Source organism: Magnolia sinica, chromosome 2 (assembly GCF_029962835.1).
Source record: "Magnolia sinica isolate HGM2019 chromosome 2, MsV1, whole genome shotgun sequence".
Lineage (NCBI taxonomy): Eukaryota > Viridiplantae > Streptophyta > Magnoliopsida > Magnoliales > Magnoliaceae > Magnolia > Magnolia sinica.
Window position 1 is genome coordinate 38,993,323 of NC_080574.1, and position 16,730 is coordinate 39,010,052.

Sequence of the window (16,730 nt, forward strand, 5' to 3'; positions counted from 1 at the left end):
AAACACACGCAACCAAAGACTCTAGGAGGGATTGGAAATAAATGACGACTGGGGATAAGAACTTGAATGGGAGATTTAAAGCCAAGAACATGAGAAGGCATACGATTTATGAGGAAAGCTGCAATGAGAATGGCATTAGACCAAAAAGTCTTTAGGACATTCGTACCAAATAACAATGCTCTTGTCACTTCCAGGAGACGGTTCTTTCGCTCTGCGACTCTATTTTGTTTTCGTGTACCAACACTAGTAGTCTGATGTTCAATCCCATGATCACGTAAATATGATTTAAGTCCAGAATAAATATACTCCTCTCGTTATCAGAATGAAGAATTTTGATATGAGAATCAAACTGAGTACAAATCGTCTTATGAAAAATTTTGAAGATGGAAAAAACTTCATCTTTAGATTTCATTAGACAAACCCATGTGCTACAGGTGCAATCATCAATGAAAGAAACAAAATACCGATAACCTGTAAGAGAAGTAGGGGGAGAGTGTCCCCAAACATCAGAATGAACAATAGAAAAAGGAGCAGTGCTTTTATTAGAACTCAATAGATAAGAACTACGACAATGTTTTGCAAGTTCATACACTGCACATTATAGCTCAATAGTGTTAATCAGGACAGTAGGGACAACATACATTTAGCAGGGACAGCAGGGACAACATACATTTAACAGGGACAGCAGGGACAACATACATTTAGCAGATTTAGCAGGGAGAGCAAGGAAAGCATACATTTAGCAGGGATAGCATACATTTAGGCATAATTAGGACAACAACATATATTTAGCAGGGACAGCCTAATCAGGACAACATTAGCATATATTTAGCTATAATAAGGTCCTCTAATTATGGCATGATTGTGTCAATCTTGTACAGTTACTGATTGTATATATCTTGTACAGTTATTGTTTCCTTGTTTGTTAGCCTAGATTGATGTTAATGGCTGCAATTCAGCCTTGTAATTAGCCTAGAGTTTCTATATAATCAGAGGAACCTCACAATGAGGACATGGAATCCAAAATACTTACATGGATTACCTGTTCTGAGATTTCTGGGTTGGGTTGGGACTAATCTGTTGGTCTTCTTGGCTGTCGATACCTTCAAAGGAAAGTGTAAATAATTCTGGTGGGTTATAAACTGCTGTTTAACAGTTTCTGTCGAGGGTAGGAAGTTTCTTTCTTGCTGAAAATTTTCATTTTGGGGTGATTAATGGCTGTCGGCGTGTCCAGTTCTTGCTGAAAATTCTCATTTTGGTCTCCTTTTATTTTGGACTTGCTGGTTGTAGGCCTGTTTTTGGACTAGGGGTGAGGTGGATTTAGTATTATTAGTCTTTATTAATGTGTTCCGGGCACCATGTCTACTAGCAACTTGGATTCTTTTGGTGTGCGCTTCACGGGCAAGAATTATTCTACCCGGGAATTTCAATTTCGCCTATGTCCTGGGGAAAGAGTTATGGGGTCACATAGATGGAAGTGATCCAGCTCCTATTGAACTGTCTAAATTGGCTCAGTGGAAAGTGAAAGATGCTAGAGTCATGACATGGATTTTAGGATCTGTTGATCCTCTGATTGTCCTAAATCTGAGGCCATACAAGACTACACGAGATATATGGGAGTATTTAAAGAAGGTTTACAATCAGGACCACACAGCTAGACGCTTTCAGTTGGAATATGAGATCGCCAATTACACTTAAGGCAATCTCTCCATACAAGATTATTTTTCTGGGTTTCAGAACTTGTGGGGTGAATTTGCTGACATTATTTATGCTAAGATACCAGTTGCATCTCTCATTGCTATTCAAGAGGTTCATGAACAGAGTAAGAGAGATTAGTTTCTAATGAAGTTACGACTGAAATTTGAGGCAACTCGCTCCAATTTGATGAATCGTGATCCTCCTCCCTCTTTGGATGTGCGCTTTGAGGAATTACTTCGTGAAGAGCAGTGTCTTGCAACACAAGCTACTTTTCAACAGAATCACATGACCTCTAATGACGTCGCTTATGCAGCTCATGGGAAAGGCAAGGATCGGGATATGCGGAAGGTCCAATGCTTCAGCTGCAAGGAATATGGGCATATTGCTGCTCACTGTGCCAAGAAATCTTGTAATTATTGCAAGAAGCCGAGACATATTATCAAAGACTGTCCGACTCATTTTGATGACTTGACTCCTATTCCTGAGCGATTCAAACCTGGATTTGTGTATGAACGCCGATGACCGACTTCGCCCCTTCCTAAGCCTGACCCGACATCTGAGCCTATTCAGCCTGTTCCTTTTTCGGCTGATCCAGGTTCTAACATTGTTCCTCGCCGGTCTACTAGAGTCTCTCGTCCTCCTGATTGGTATGACTTTTCTCATACATCTCTTCATGCCACTTTGTCCTCTATTTCAATTCCATCATGTTATTCCGAGGCTGTTAAGCATGAATGTTGGCGTGAGGCGATGGCGGAAGAACTTCGGGCTCTTCAGGACAATCACACATGGGATGTTATTCCTTGTGCGACGAATGTTAAAGCCATTGGTTGTAAATGGGTTTACTCAATTAAGCTGCGTTCTGATGGTACTCTGGATCGCTATAGGCCCGGTTGGTTACACTTGGTAACAAATAGGAATATGGGGTGGATTATGAGGAGACCTTTGCTCCAGTCGCTAAGATGACTACGGTACGGATGGTTATTTCTATTGCAGCGTCCCAAGGCTGGCCACTTCATCAAATGGACGTTAAAAACGCATTTCTTCATGGTGATCTCAAAGAGGAAATTTACATGGCCCTACCGCCGGGCTTGACCTCCTCTTCTTCTGATGTATGTAAATTGAAGCGATGTCTGTATGGGTTGAAACAAGCTCCCCGGGCATGGTTTGATAAGTTCCGGTCTACCTTAATTCAGTTTTCCTTTAAGCAGAGTCAATATGACTCCTCTTTGTTTCTTCGTAAGACCTCTGCTGGTATTGTTCTTCTTCTTGTTTACGTTGATGATATTGTTATCACCGGGACGGATTCAGATTTGATCACTTGTCTACAGCAGCATCTTCGGGCCTCGTTTCATATGAAGGATCTTGGTCCTCTTACATACTTCTTGGGGTTGGAAGTTCACACGGATCCTTCTGGTATCATTCTGAATCAATATAAGTACACATAGGATTTGATTGCTTTAGCTGGTCTTCAAGATACTTCTTCTATGGATACTCCTCTAGAAGTAAACACGAAGTATCGTCGTGAGGAGGGTGATCTCCTGTCTGATCCTACTCTGTTTCGACAGCTGATGGGCAGTTTGAACTATTTGACTATTACTGGGCCTGATATTTCCTTCGCCGTTCAGCAGGTTAGCCAGTTCATGCAGACTCAACGCCATCTACATTTGGCTGCTGTTCGTCGTATCATCCGATATCTTCGAGGATCCCCTAGCCGTGGGTTGTTCTTTCCAACCGGCTCTCCTCTTCGCCTTGTTGCATATAGTGATGCGGATTGGGCCGGATGTCTTGATTCTCGGCGGTCTGTCACAGGTTGGTGCATGTTTCTCTGTAATTCCTTGATCTCTTGAAAGAGTAAGAAACAACCTCGTGTTTCTAAATCTTCTACTGAATCCGAATATCGTGCTATGTCTGCTGCTTGTTTTGAGATTGTCTGGCTTTGTGGGCGTTTGGCTGAGCTTGGTTTTTCCTAGTCTGATCCTACACCTCTCCATGCTGATAATACTAGTGTCATTCAGATTGCTGCTAATCCCATTTTCGATGAACGAACGAAGCACATTGAGGTGGACTGTCACTCTATTCGGGAAACATTAGACACTCGTATCATTTCTCTTCCTCATGTTTCCACTGACCTTCAGGTAGATGACATGTTTACCAAGGCCATGACACGACCACGCCATCAGTTCCTTGTGGGCAAATTGATGCTTCTTGATCGACTAGCATCAATTTGAGGGGGGATATTAATTAGGATAGCAGGGACAACATACATTTAGCAGGGACAGCAGGGACAACATACATTTAGAAGGGATAGCAGGGACAACATACATTTAGTAGATTTAGCAGGGACAACAGGGATAACATACATTTAGCCATAATCAGGACAGCAGCATATATTTAGCAGGGACAACATAATCAGGATAGCATTAGCATATATTTAGCTATAATTAAGTCCTCTAATTATGGCATGATTGTGTCAATCTTGTACAGTTACTGATTGTATATATCTTGTACAGTTATTGTTTCCTTGTTTGTTAGTCTAGATTGATGTTAATGGCTGCAATTCAGCCTTGTAATTAGCCTAGAGTTTCTATATAATCAGAGGAAGCTCACAATGAGGACATGGAATCCAAAATACTTACAAATAGAACTAGAACTAGAACTAAATAATTAAGGAAACAATTTTTTTCAGATATGAAAAGAGTAAATGTCCCAAATGAAAGTGCCAACTAAACAATTGGTCTTTGTTGCTACTACTGGAACTACTATTAGCAATGCAAGGTTGATGTGCCATAGGCTGAGCTGACAGAGTCTCAAGAAGGTATAAGCCATTAGATTCCCTGCCACTCCCAATCGTCCTCCTCGAATGTAGATCCTGGAACACATAATGAGTGGGTAAAAAGGTTAACACTACAATTCAAGAATTTTCTGATACTACTAATAAACAAGTTAAAGGCGAGATTTGGGACATGTAACACATAAGAAAGGGATAAATTGGGATAAACAAAGACATTTCCCTTTTTGGCAATAGAAGAAAGTGAACCATTAACAACTTTAATTTCTTCTTTCCCAAAACAAATAGAGTAACTAGAAAAAACAGAAGACAAACTTGTCATGTGATTTGAGGCACCTAAATCAATGATCCATGATGGAGAAGTGGAGGAAGAAAATGTATAGGTGTGGAATGCAGATGTACGTATACTTGTGTGAGCATAAGTTGAGGTAGATGGATTTTCCAATTGTGATAGCGCTCCATTTCATCTTCTGACATGTATAACACCCTAGGTGAGGGACTAAGCCCCAAGAGGGGTTTTAATAGGAGAAGACTGTGAGTTGACAATCTTTAGAAACATAAACCCATTACTCACATCTGGCTCCGTAGAATTGACCAAAATGGCCATAAATGACAAATTCTTTGCTTCTCACTTATTATGAGAGGGATTAGTGATTGCTGGTTCCTTCGTTTTTCTTGTCAGATATCCAACTTTGCCTCTTCCCCCAATAAACATCTTCACGGCTTGTGATCATTGCAAATGATTGCGGATGAACCTCCAGTGGAATGTGAATTAACGTCTATATTATTGTTGTTTGACACCCTTGCAAATGAACAACATTAGTTTTCTTCTTCGCATTGCTTTTTGGTGGGAGAGGAACTAGAGATATCTTTTTGCCTTGATTTATGAATGAACATACATTTGAGCGGCCATATATCGTCACACCGTGGTCAAATAGCCAAGGTCATTCCAAAATGATGTGTCCAATGTCTATAGGTAAGACGTCGCACCACAACGAATCTGAATAGGATCCAAAATTAACGGGCACGAGACATCGCTAGGTAATAGGTATGGAAGATGCATCCACCCATGACACTTTATAGGGTTGAGGGTGCGGTTCAGGTTTCAACTCCAAACGGGACAAAGTGTTAGTGGAGACCACATTCATACAACTGCCACTATCGACGATCACCTTGCAATTCTTCTCTCCACATTTTGCATAGGTGTAAAATATCGTAGTCCGATGCCAATCATTATTCTCCTTAGTATTGGTCAAGGCGCACCTGACTACTGCAAGTAGTGTGGTCTATTCTTCTACTTCCTCATCACTAGCACCATTGATGTTGGGCTGATAAAATTCTTCTTTAAGATCGCCCTGTTCATCTCCTTCTTCCTCACCATCATTAATTACTAGGGTTTTGTTCCTCTCTTTCAATGGACATTGATGTGCAAAGTGACCAATCCCATGGCAATTAAAGCATTGCGTTTGCTCACCTCCCTTAGAGCTAACACTTCTATCCCTTTTCGTTTGACATCTCTGGGGTTGGGTTGGGACCCAATTTGGGGTCTAGACTGACTCCCCATGTTAGGCTTAGCCCCTTAAGAGTAAGTCATGACACTTGGATCCTGAGGGTCATAACGCTTTCCAACCGGTGCCTTGAGGTAGTGTTCAATGTCTTGCACAACTTGGTATATGTGCTCTAATATACCAACATCATGGGAATAAAGTTATCGTTGGATCTCAAATCGGAGGCCCATCCTGAATCTGGACAATGTAACCATCGGGTCCTCAATGTCACATTGCATCATGGACTCCTCAAACTTAGCGATGTAATTTGGCATGGTCATGGATCCTTGGCGCAAAGCCTGCCACTGTTCTAGGAGCCTCTGACGATAAGAAAGAGGGATATACTTTTCTTTAAGGACCTCTTTCATCTCGACCCAGTGTGCCACTATGGGCTTTCCTTTCCTTTCAATTTTATGCTCCATGTTGGTCCGAAAAAGTTTGGCCTGGCCCACCAACTTTACCTCTGCAAATCTCACTCCACGGGCATCAGATATATCATACCACTCAAAATAGTGGTCCATGTCTGCCAACCAATCAATGAATGCTTTGGGGTCCAAGCGACCATCAAAACTAGGGGTGTCAACTTTCACGCCTTTCATGACTTGTGCATCTATATCATAACAGTCATAACGCTCATGTGGTGGTGGCGTGTGTGCTCAACCACGGCCAATGCCTTGGCCATGACCATGTTCTCGCCTATCAACTTGATCTCTAGCTTGAGATTGAACATCTTCCCCAGTGTCGAGGTTTGCCTGTAAGGAGGCCTCAAGTTGATTGATGTACGCATTGGTCACGGTTAATTGAGTGGCAGTGGTTTTACTATGCGCTTTAATGGTTGTCAGACGGTTATTGATAGCATTAAGGGCCTCGGCAATTTGCTCTAGATTCAGTGGGATGTAGGCCAAAACCATGTCCAAAACAAGTGGGCATACACAAGGAAGCTCTAAAAGGAAACCCTAGATGTGACTCCTAACTTGGATGCAACACAAAAATCCTATATGGCCTAGATCTATATGGGGACTCAATAAAACCTAGAAAAAGGGCTGACTAAACTCAACAAAATGTCCCCTTCGCAGAGTCGGTACGCGGGTCGCTGCCCGGGGTTCGAGGCGGAGCGCCCGAAACCTCTACAATTTTTACAATTTGGGTAAAGGGGTTCTGTAGAAAATTTTCACTACAAAAAAAGATTGACGATAGACTAACCTACGCTAAAACTGTGCTATGATACCTCCTAGTTTGTATTAGGCCTTCTATTTTAAAATAGACTATATCTTATGATAATTAGATCTCCCTACATCCATTAGATCCTAGTTTCATTTTATTTAATGATCTTGTGTGATGATGTTGATAACTTAGGTTAGGATAATGCATGATGTTCTTTTGGTTTTCATGGGATTTGTGATGATCATGGCAATGCTTGTTTTTTCACATGGGTACCGCCTCACATGAGCCACCTGCCTCACACGGACCGCCTACCCCGAGTGTGCCCCTGCATTAATCCAATTCGATGCAGGACACAATTAACCACTTTCTCTAAAAGCTCGAACTGATAGAGCATGACGAATTAATCCCTTTATCTCGTAGCCTAGGCCCCACATCGCATGGGTTAGGATCTTAGCAGAACCCCCCTTGGGGGCCCCAAATCACATGGGTACCGCCTCTCATGGGTGGGGCTCGCATCACATGGGCCGCTCACCCTGAGTGTGCTCCTGCATCCCACAGGCAACCCCACTCGAGGCTGGTGTGAAAATGCCCCTGCACTAATCACCCTCGGTGAGGAGTCTCGAACACGAGACCTCCCGCTCTAATACCAATTTGATGCAAGACAATTAACCACTTGCTCTAAAAGCTCAAACTGATAGAGCATGACGAATTAATCCCTTTATCTCATAGCTTAGGCCCCACATCGAATGAGTTAGGATATCGGCCGAGCCCCCCTCGTGGGCCCCAAATCACATGGGTACCACCTCATACGAGCCACCCTCCTCTCACGAGTGGGGCCCGCCTCACACGAGCCACTCACCTCACACGGGTCGCCCACCTCGAGTGTGCCCATGCATCCCACAGGCAACCCCACTAGAGCCCGATGTGAAAATGCCCCTGCATTACATAGTTGTCCCATCAATGCAATTTTTTGACTATAAACCATCTGCACTGTGGTCCACCAGATCAACAGTCCCAATCAACAGGCATGTTTCAGGTTATGATATTATTCCACAATGATGGTTGACCTGAGCTTTGCCCAAACAAGGAGCGAGTATATGACATAATACATTTTGGGGGGTGACAACTTGTGCGGTGATGTGAAGCTATTGAATACAATACATTTCAATTTATCATTAAAAGCGAAACACCACAATATCATCATGATATTTTTGTGATATTACTGCCATTGTTTGTTGTAATAATACATTTGTATTTTCTTAATTCCTTGCAATTACAACTTAGTTTATTTATTTTCCTTATCTTTTCCATTCATTCTTCTTTTTTCTTAAAAAAAAAAAAAAAAACTTTTTCACCTTTTTTTCAAGACTTTCTCAAATATATCCTAAAATCTCTCATGTTTTAAAATTTCCTAAGAGATTCCCATGCCGATAAATACTCGCAAACAGGATACGTAACTTTGATACCCGTATAACTTAGTTGATTTCAATCTCTATTCTTCAATTAACTTCCACCTCTTAGTTGTTTACTTTCGATTTTTGATATTTCTGACATCACATTTTCTTTACAGATCAGCAAAGCATTGGGTGGAGCTGACAGAAAGGATTTGATGCGGAAGCTACCAAAATTTATATATGACGAAGAGAAAGCTTTGGAGGTAAGCAGTTGTTCTTGATGCAATAAACTACCTTCTCAAAGGCCATTTTGGTTTAGATGAGTTATTTTTCAGCATCTAGACTATTTTATTTATTATTTTTATGACCGTCTGTTGTTGGTTTGCCTACATATTTATGCTCTGGTAGGAAAACTCGTGTTATTGAGGCATAGCTTGGGTTTGAGTCATCTCAACTGGATGCTGTCTTGGTTTTCAGTTTTTGAACTATTGCTTTGTCAGTGCCTAAAAGTTGTTTGATAAGTAAATAATTCATATGTCAGAAGGATGCCATGTGGCATGCAATATAAGTTTAGTTTTGCAGTTCTCCTTGACCATCAAGTAAATCTGAGTCATGTTTTCACCTTTAAAGCATGGGTTCTATTGAATTGCCTGTTTCTGACATTGATGTCCGAGACGCTTTTTATCTTAAAATGAGAATGGGCCCAAATGAAGCATAGCGCATTAGAGACAGAGATTAAGATCACTTGGAATTAAGAAATGTAAGAGAATACGATAGTAAGAGAGTTTTAGGGTGAGAATATTGCAAATGGAGGAGGTTTGGAAGCCTTTTTATAGGCAAAAACTTTTATTTTTTGCAAAAAATAAAAATAAAAAATTTAATGTGCCATGGCCAATATACGATCTCATATGTTGCATATGCGATCGCATATTTTTGCATATGCCACATGTGATCGCATATACGATCTGCATATGGATATGCGCATATGCTCAAAAATCAACATTACACATGCCCATAGACATTGGCTACTTTTTGAAAGATTCGAGCATCATACCATTGCTATGGGCATGCCTAATGTTGATTTTTGTTAAGTTGGATATGGGCATCCATTTGAACTGATGGGTTTCCCTAGTAAGAATGGCATGAATAGTTTTTTTTTTTTTTTTTAAATTTTTTTTAATTTTTTAATGGCATAAGTAGTTTGGGTGCTGGTTTTAAGTGGAAAAGTTGAGGCTCTGAAATAAGTGAAATAATATTTGGCAATCCTTAATGGAGACCGGAAGGAGTGGAAACATTATTTTTCAATGATGTAAAACAGGTCCTGCCAATTTAACCTTGCTTACAAGATTGTACTGCTTTGAAACATTGGTTGATGTTGACAAGGACTATAGGCTTGAACCATGCTCTTGATTGTGGCTTTAAAGACCAGTTTTGACAATCCCCGTTTCTTGTTCTTTTTGTTGTTTTTATTTTTTTGATGTTTTAGAACCTGGATCGGACAGTTTGACCAACTGTTCTGACCCATTCTGAACCAAGTGATATCTATGCAAAATTTAAAATAAAAATATAAAAGAAAGCATGTAAAATAGAAAGCGCTTACAACACAGGTTTGGATATCTGCTTCGAAGCAAGGTGATTGTAGGTTCAACCCGTACAGTGCATTCATAATCAATTACTGATTGGAAAAATGATCAAAATGCTCAACCATTAGTTGATTAAATGACCCAGTGTGCTTTCGTGGCCAGTTCCAGTCTAAACTTGTCCTATTGTCCAGTTGATGCATGACGCATGCATGTGGCTAAATGATGAAGTGAGATCAATCAACAGGTTAAATTAAATAATTAAAATCACAAATCATGCAAAAATCTTCAAATATCTCAAGAATCCAACATGAAACTATGAATAGTCTAGGCTACAATCAACAAACTACACCATGCATGATCATTAGAAATTAGGATCTAATGGATTATGGATACCCAAATAGCATAGGAATAAGTCTATTTCAAAAGGGAATGACTATTACTACCTAGGGTTTGCTCGATTAGAATATAGGCTAACCTAGGGTTTGAGGAATTTGGGGGAGAATGTTAAATTAAGTTTTCGATGGTTTAATTGGCTAAGGGATTTGGGGCATGGATATTACTTGAGGTGAATAAGGGATTTAAGCGGTTGGAGGTTTGGGGTTTTAGGTTAATTAGGGAAATTGGGATTTTAGGGTTTGGGGATTTTAGAATTAGGGTTTTTGGAAATTGGGGAAAATAGAAAATTGGGGATCTACGGGTTTAGGGTAGGGTTAGAGATGGGGAATCAAAGGGTTTTGATTGAGGGGAGGGGGAAGCAAGGGAAAATCAAGGAGTTGAGATACTGTTCGTACGACCAGCCTAGGGGCTCGCATGTGTGGTCGTACGGTCACATGTGTGGGTCATTGGCTAGGGTTTTGGGGTTCTCAATGGTTGGGTTCAGTTAGGGGTTGAAGTTGTATGATGAAAAGTTGAAGAAAAAGATGATTTGAATGGTTTTGGATGGGAAGGGAAGAGGAGAAATGAAGTTATGAGCTGTGTTTTAAATAGCAGTACCGTGATGCGTAGCGCTCAGCCCTCTATAGTGTGTAGCGTAAATACGTAGCGTGTAGCGTAAGCTACACGATACTTCTATTTTTTAATTTAAAAATAGGACAAATATAATAAATAGTGAAAAAAAAAAGAAAAAATATAAAAATGCCTAAAAGATGATTCATTTTATAAATTATAAGCATGTTCAAAAAAGTTATTAGTTATCATTTATCAAAAGCCAATCCACATATATAAGCCAAATTAAATAATTATCACATCAACAACTTTCTAAGCAAACCACTTTAATTAATAATGTCTAATTGAAACCACAAGTCACAATTATGAAAAGAAATAAAAATCCTATAAGTTAAAAGTATTAAGTACAATGCAAGTGTTACATTCCTCAACATTAGAAACAAAGAAAACATGAAAAAAAAAGAATAAAAAAATAAAACGGCAAAAAAATACATTGTAGCTTACGCTACGGACGCTACGCGCTACATAGCTACAGGGGATTTATGCTATTTGGGACGCTACGTAGCGCTATGGCCACGCTACGCTATGTAGCGTATGCTACCGCTACGCTACGGGCGCTATTTGAAACACTGGTTATGAGAAAATACCTCTTTTGGATAGAAATGAAGAGAGAAAAAGATGATATATGGGAAGCCTTGTACTTTCATTGAATGGGGAATAGAATCACACCACACCCAAGCTCCAAATCACATGAAAAAGAGAACGCAGTTCTTTTTTTCAAAATAAAGGCATTAGGGTTCCCCCTCCCTTTTCTCTTTTATAGTCTCAGAAAGAGACTTTTGCAAAAAACCTCTCCTAGGAAAGAAATCTCATTTAATTTAATTTAAAAAAAAAAAAAAAAAAAAACTTATCTCAAGTAAAACATAAAATAGGCCAAAAATAATAAAATAAATGACAAAAACTACTCAAAAAAAATAAATCTAAACTATTCGTGGCCAATGGGGTGGTCTACAAATAAGACATGCAACGATCAAGAGTGGTCCAAAGGCCCGTCATGCGCGATCTAACGGTCCGATCGATGCGGGCACTCAATCCAACAGTCCAGACTCTTTAAGAATGCGGCCCACATGCATCTTCCTAATGTAGGGTTTTCGAAGATGTGTCAAATGCATGTGAGGTCTTCAAAACAAGCCATTCGGGCCCCTCCTAGTGGTCATCCATCCAAAGGGAAACTGGTGATGATCTCCTCCTATGGTAGACCCTGAATGGTGCTCTAATGTCCTTATCACTAGTCCTAGCCGAATTTTAAAACATCTATTTTATTTATCTTTACTCAGACTAGGGCTGAAAGTTGGGCAGGTTGGGTCGGGTTGGTGCTCAACCCTAGCCCAACCCAGGGTTCCTATACCTCAACCCAACCCAACCCAACCCAAGCGGGATCGGTCAGGTTGGTCGGGTGATACATGCTAATATTTTCGTTATTACATTAGTCTAATATATTTGAATACATGTCTTATTTTTTGTACCTATGATTTTATTAATTATATGTGTAGTTGTTTATCGTAAAGAACTTCATTTTTTCTAAACAAACCTGCTAAAATATAGGACAACTACTCATTTTAAAGTTGTGTTGTGTAGCACACAATATATTTGGGAGAGAGAAATCCGGTGTATCTTGTTAGCTTGAGTCATTAGAAATGATGTGGACGAATGAGACCCAACGACATTGGAATTTCCTATGCTTTCAACACAAATGATCCACACTCATTATAATTTGTAAGTAACTTTTATATCCATCGGGTTTGGGTTGGGTCGGGCAACCCAAGACCTCAATCCTAGCCCGACCCAAGTTTTATTGGGTTGGTGTTTGTATAGCCCAAGCCTGAGACCGAACCTGATACATCTTGCCCGAGCCCAACCCAATGTCGGGTTGGTCACGGGTTGGTAGGGTTGAACCCGCCCGGCTTTCAGCCCTAACTTAGACTCTGATGGTAGTGAGTATGAGGGCCCATTACAGGCTTGTTTCTAGAGCTGTTAATGAGCGGGGCTAGCCTGTTGGGATTATGATCCAAGCCCGATTTGGGCCGGTCTTGGGCTGAAATATCAAGCCTGATGGCTGAGCCTGGGCCTGAAGTCAAGCTGTTTATTGATTGGGTAGGCTTCAGGCTATGTCTAGGAGCCCATCGGCCTAGCCCATTTAGGGTTTTCAAGCGCATTTTGATAATATTACACACATGCATACCATGCACGCACACTTGCATGGAGTTCTGTAAAACTCTGTGACGTGCCACCCAACTTATGATCGGGTGGGCCTGATTTTTGGCTACTGAACATGCATTGTGGACACACCTAGTGAACAACTTGGATCTTGCACGAAATTTGTGAACGTGCTGAACTAGGGCTCGGGCCAGTCAAAATCATCTTGGGATGCGCTCGGGCCTGTCCATTTTGGTGCATCACAACCTTAGCCCAGCACGTGTCTGGCCTGTTGACAGCCCTACTCTTTTCCTTGTCAAATTTTCGTTATCCATGTGTAGATTTCATGCAGCATCTTGGTACATAGCCCATACTGAGTTCCATGAGTTTACATCATGACGCACTATGCATGTCTTTGACTTTAGTGACACCTTAGATGAGAGATCATTTGAGCCCTAGAACAAGGCAAATAAACCCACCTATGTAGAAAAACAAGAATAATTGAGGTGCTAGAAGTCATAGACCTGGATGTATCTTTTTTTTTCTTTTTTTTTCTGGGGTGGGGGGTGGGGGTGCACACACATGCCCTCTGTAGCTAGCCTGCACTTGTGTATGTGCAATAATGAACTTATATGCTCCATCTGACCATACACATCTTTAGTTTTCTTTTCACTTGCTGGAGAGATTTTTGGGCATCAACCATCTACCCCCCAGTTCCACTATGTGACAATTGGATCACCAGAAGGAGACCCCAGTTGTACAGTTTATTGGGTCAAAGAAAAGCTCAATTGGGAGAGAATATCTATACGGCTTCTATTTGTCTTCACAATAAATACCTGCCTATCAATACTGTGTTTCTTGCTTTGCTTTCAACTCCTTGCGGCACTGACATTACACGGATGGTTCTGTTTTGTGACAGAAAACTCGGAAGATACTGACGGAGAAGATAGCACAGCTGAATTCAGCCATTGATGATGTCTCTTCTCAGCTTCGAGCAGACGATGCCCCGAATGGAGAAGCAGCAACCTCTGATGAAATGGAAGCTGCTGTATAACAATGGTCCGGAAAACATCATGGTATGACCTCTCTTTTACTACATCTGAGATCCAACAGGAATTCTATGTTCAGAATCCCGAGATAGAGGAAAATAAATGTTAAATTTCTGGTCAGATTCTATATGTGTTCTTTAGGACATACAGATCAAACCATAGAAAAGAAGGAATCTGCTTTTTTGTAGTTCTTTGATGGGCTGGTAGATCTCAGTAGATTCATAGTTCAAAAACTTGAATATTTGACTCGATTCAATGTCTAGCTGGCTTGGGTCGACTCAAAGACTTGACGACTCAACTTGATATTTAAATATCAAATTTAAAGTTGCTACGTAGGTTGGAAAATCTTAAATTTCTTAGATGTGTCCAAGGTAGTATTAAAATATCCAACAGAAAACCAAGCTGGTGCCTATGGTGTGCTGGTACTGTTGTTATTCTTTAATGGAGGTTACTTTTTGCATTCTCTTCAATGGCAAGTGACTGAGTGAAGTCACGCCAAGTCAAATAGAGTCAACTCGACGAGTCTTGTCTGGTCCTGATCGAGTCAGGTTCTCCAGTGAATTTCCAAGAGATTCGGCTCAAAATCTCTCCTAGTTGAGTTGACTCGACCAAGTTTCGAGTTGACCCACTGAATTTTAGAACTATGAGTCAATTAGATAGTCCTTTGTAGCTCTGGTAGTGACTAGATCAACATGAAGTTGCTGCAAGCGAAGTTGCGATCCCTTCTAATGGTAGGAGGTGTGAAACGGAGGAATCTCTTGTTTGTACATTCAAACCACTGGATAACATACAATGGTTTTGTCAGGCCTCTACACAGGTACCTAAACTGAGTAGTTATGTGATAGCTGTGGGAATTGGGTCTCTACCACCATCTAACCAATTTCATAATTCTTGAATTTTCATGTGAATTGATTTTTGCAAGTCTTCAGATCGCAAGCTCAAAATCATTGTTGAATCCTACTCAGCTGAATGCGAAGGTGTTCATGGTAGAATCGGCCCATCTGTGATCGATCGTTGCAGAATGTCATGTACATTGCTGCATCAAGATGGTGTTCCCATTAGGCTACTGCTACATCCATTTCATTAGGATTAATGATCTCTCAACATTAGCAACCAAAGGCCAAGCCCCTGTCACTGTAGGAACTGCACAGGGTGGAAAAACTGTGTCAATCACCTTTGAGGCATGACATGCTAAAAGTGAATATCCGAGACGAGAACTGCATCTGATCTTTATATGGTTCATCTAATGGAAGTAGAGGACATGCGTGTTAGATACACTGACAAGTAGGTAAAAGATGATTAATATCAGTAATCAAGGGCATGATTATTTCACCTATTCGGGATTGGTTTCTACGAGAGGACTTTCTTTAATGGAATCTATCATTTCCTACTATGTAGCCTATGACAGAGTATATACTGTTGTTAAGCAGCAGCACAAACCAGTGAGCCCTGCTTCTCCTTTGATTGCCAGTCCTAGAAGAAGCTCACTGCTTTCAGAACTAGAACTGGGGCAGATGGGACTCTCACCCCTTGACCTTGGGATTTCCACCCGACGCACTTCCACACATCTATACCTCATGCACTAACCTGCTTCCTCGTCTGCTCCTTGCTCCAATGGCTGCCATTAAGTTGCTCTTGTCATTTCACGTTTTTGTGTTTTCTTACTCTCCTAAGTCACAATTCCCAAGTGACACGGGAACTCCAACTTCTGCTAGTTTTTCTTTTACAACATTCCACATTCGTCCGAAGTTGGCCAATGTCACAGTCCATAGTTCTAAAACTTTCCGACCTGACTTAAAACTTGGCTATGTCAAATCAACTTAGCGAGGTTACAAGCTGAGACATCATGAATAAAGAGATTGACTCGGTTGACTTGACATGACTCGTGGTGACTCAGAGTAAGTCACTTGCCTTGTCAAGGTGCCACTTAAAATGAAAAATAGCAAGATAGGAATCCAATGACACTTGAGATAGTGCCAACACTCAACAAGCTATGCCGCAATTTACCATTCACTCATATTTTGTAATACTTATTCAATGTAACTATTTTAAATACTCTTTTCTCAGCCCTTAATATTTTTAATTTGTAGTAATTAACTATGGAGTCAAGAGTCTTTTGAGTCGACTCAATCTGGTTGGACATTCGAGCCGCCTTTAAAAAAAAAAAAAAAAAAAAAACTATGGTACAATGTCTAGGATCTTTTTAGTTTGGGGAGGGGCTGTGTGTATGTGTTTTCCCGGGTCCAAGATGGGTCCATCATATTAACAATTTGGAGCACTGAACCATGGACCCCACTTGTACAAATGAAAGCCCGGGCAACCGGTGCACATCGTAACTCGAGCACACTGAGCAGTAGAACCTCATT

The 16,730-nt window shown here is 40.7% G+C and overlaps 1 protein-coding gene across 1 annotated transcript in view; it reads left to right on the top strand.

Annotated features, from left to right (window-relative positions):
- Window positions 1-14,547, top strand: part of LOC131236988 (uncharacterized) — a 58,546-nt gene extending 43,999 nt beyond the window's left edge. Inside the window, exons 4-5 of the mRNA XM_058234590.1 lie at window positions 8,768-8,854; window positions 14,235-14,547. Of these exons, the coding sequence (XP_058090573.1) occupies window positions 8,768-8,854; window positions 14,235-14,369 (222 nt within the window). The 3' untranslated portion in view covers window positions 14,370-14,547. The remainder of the gene's footprint in view (window positions 1-8,767; window positions 8,855-14,234) is intronic.
- The last annotated feature ends 2,183 nt before the right edge of the window (window positions 14,548-16,730 follow it).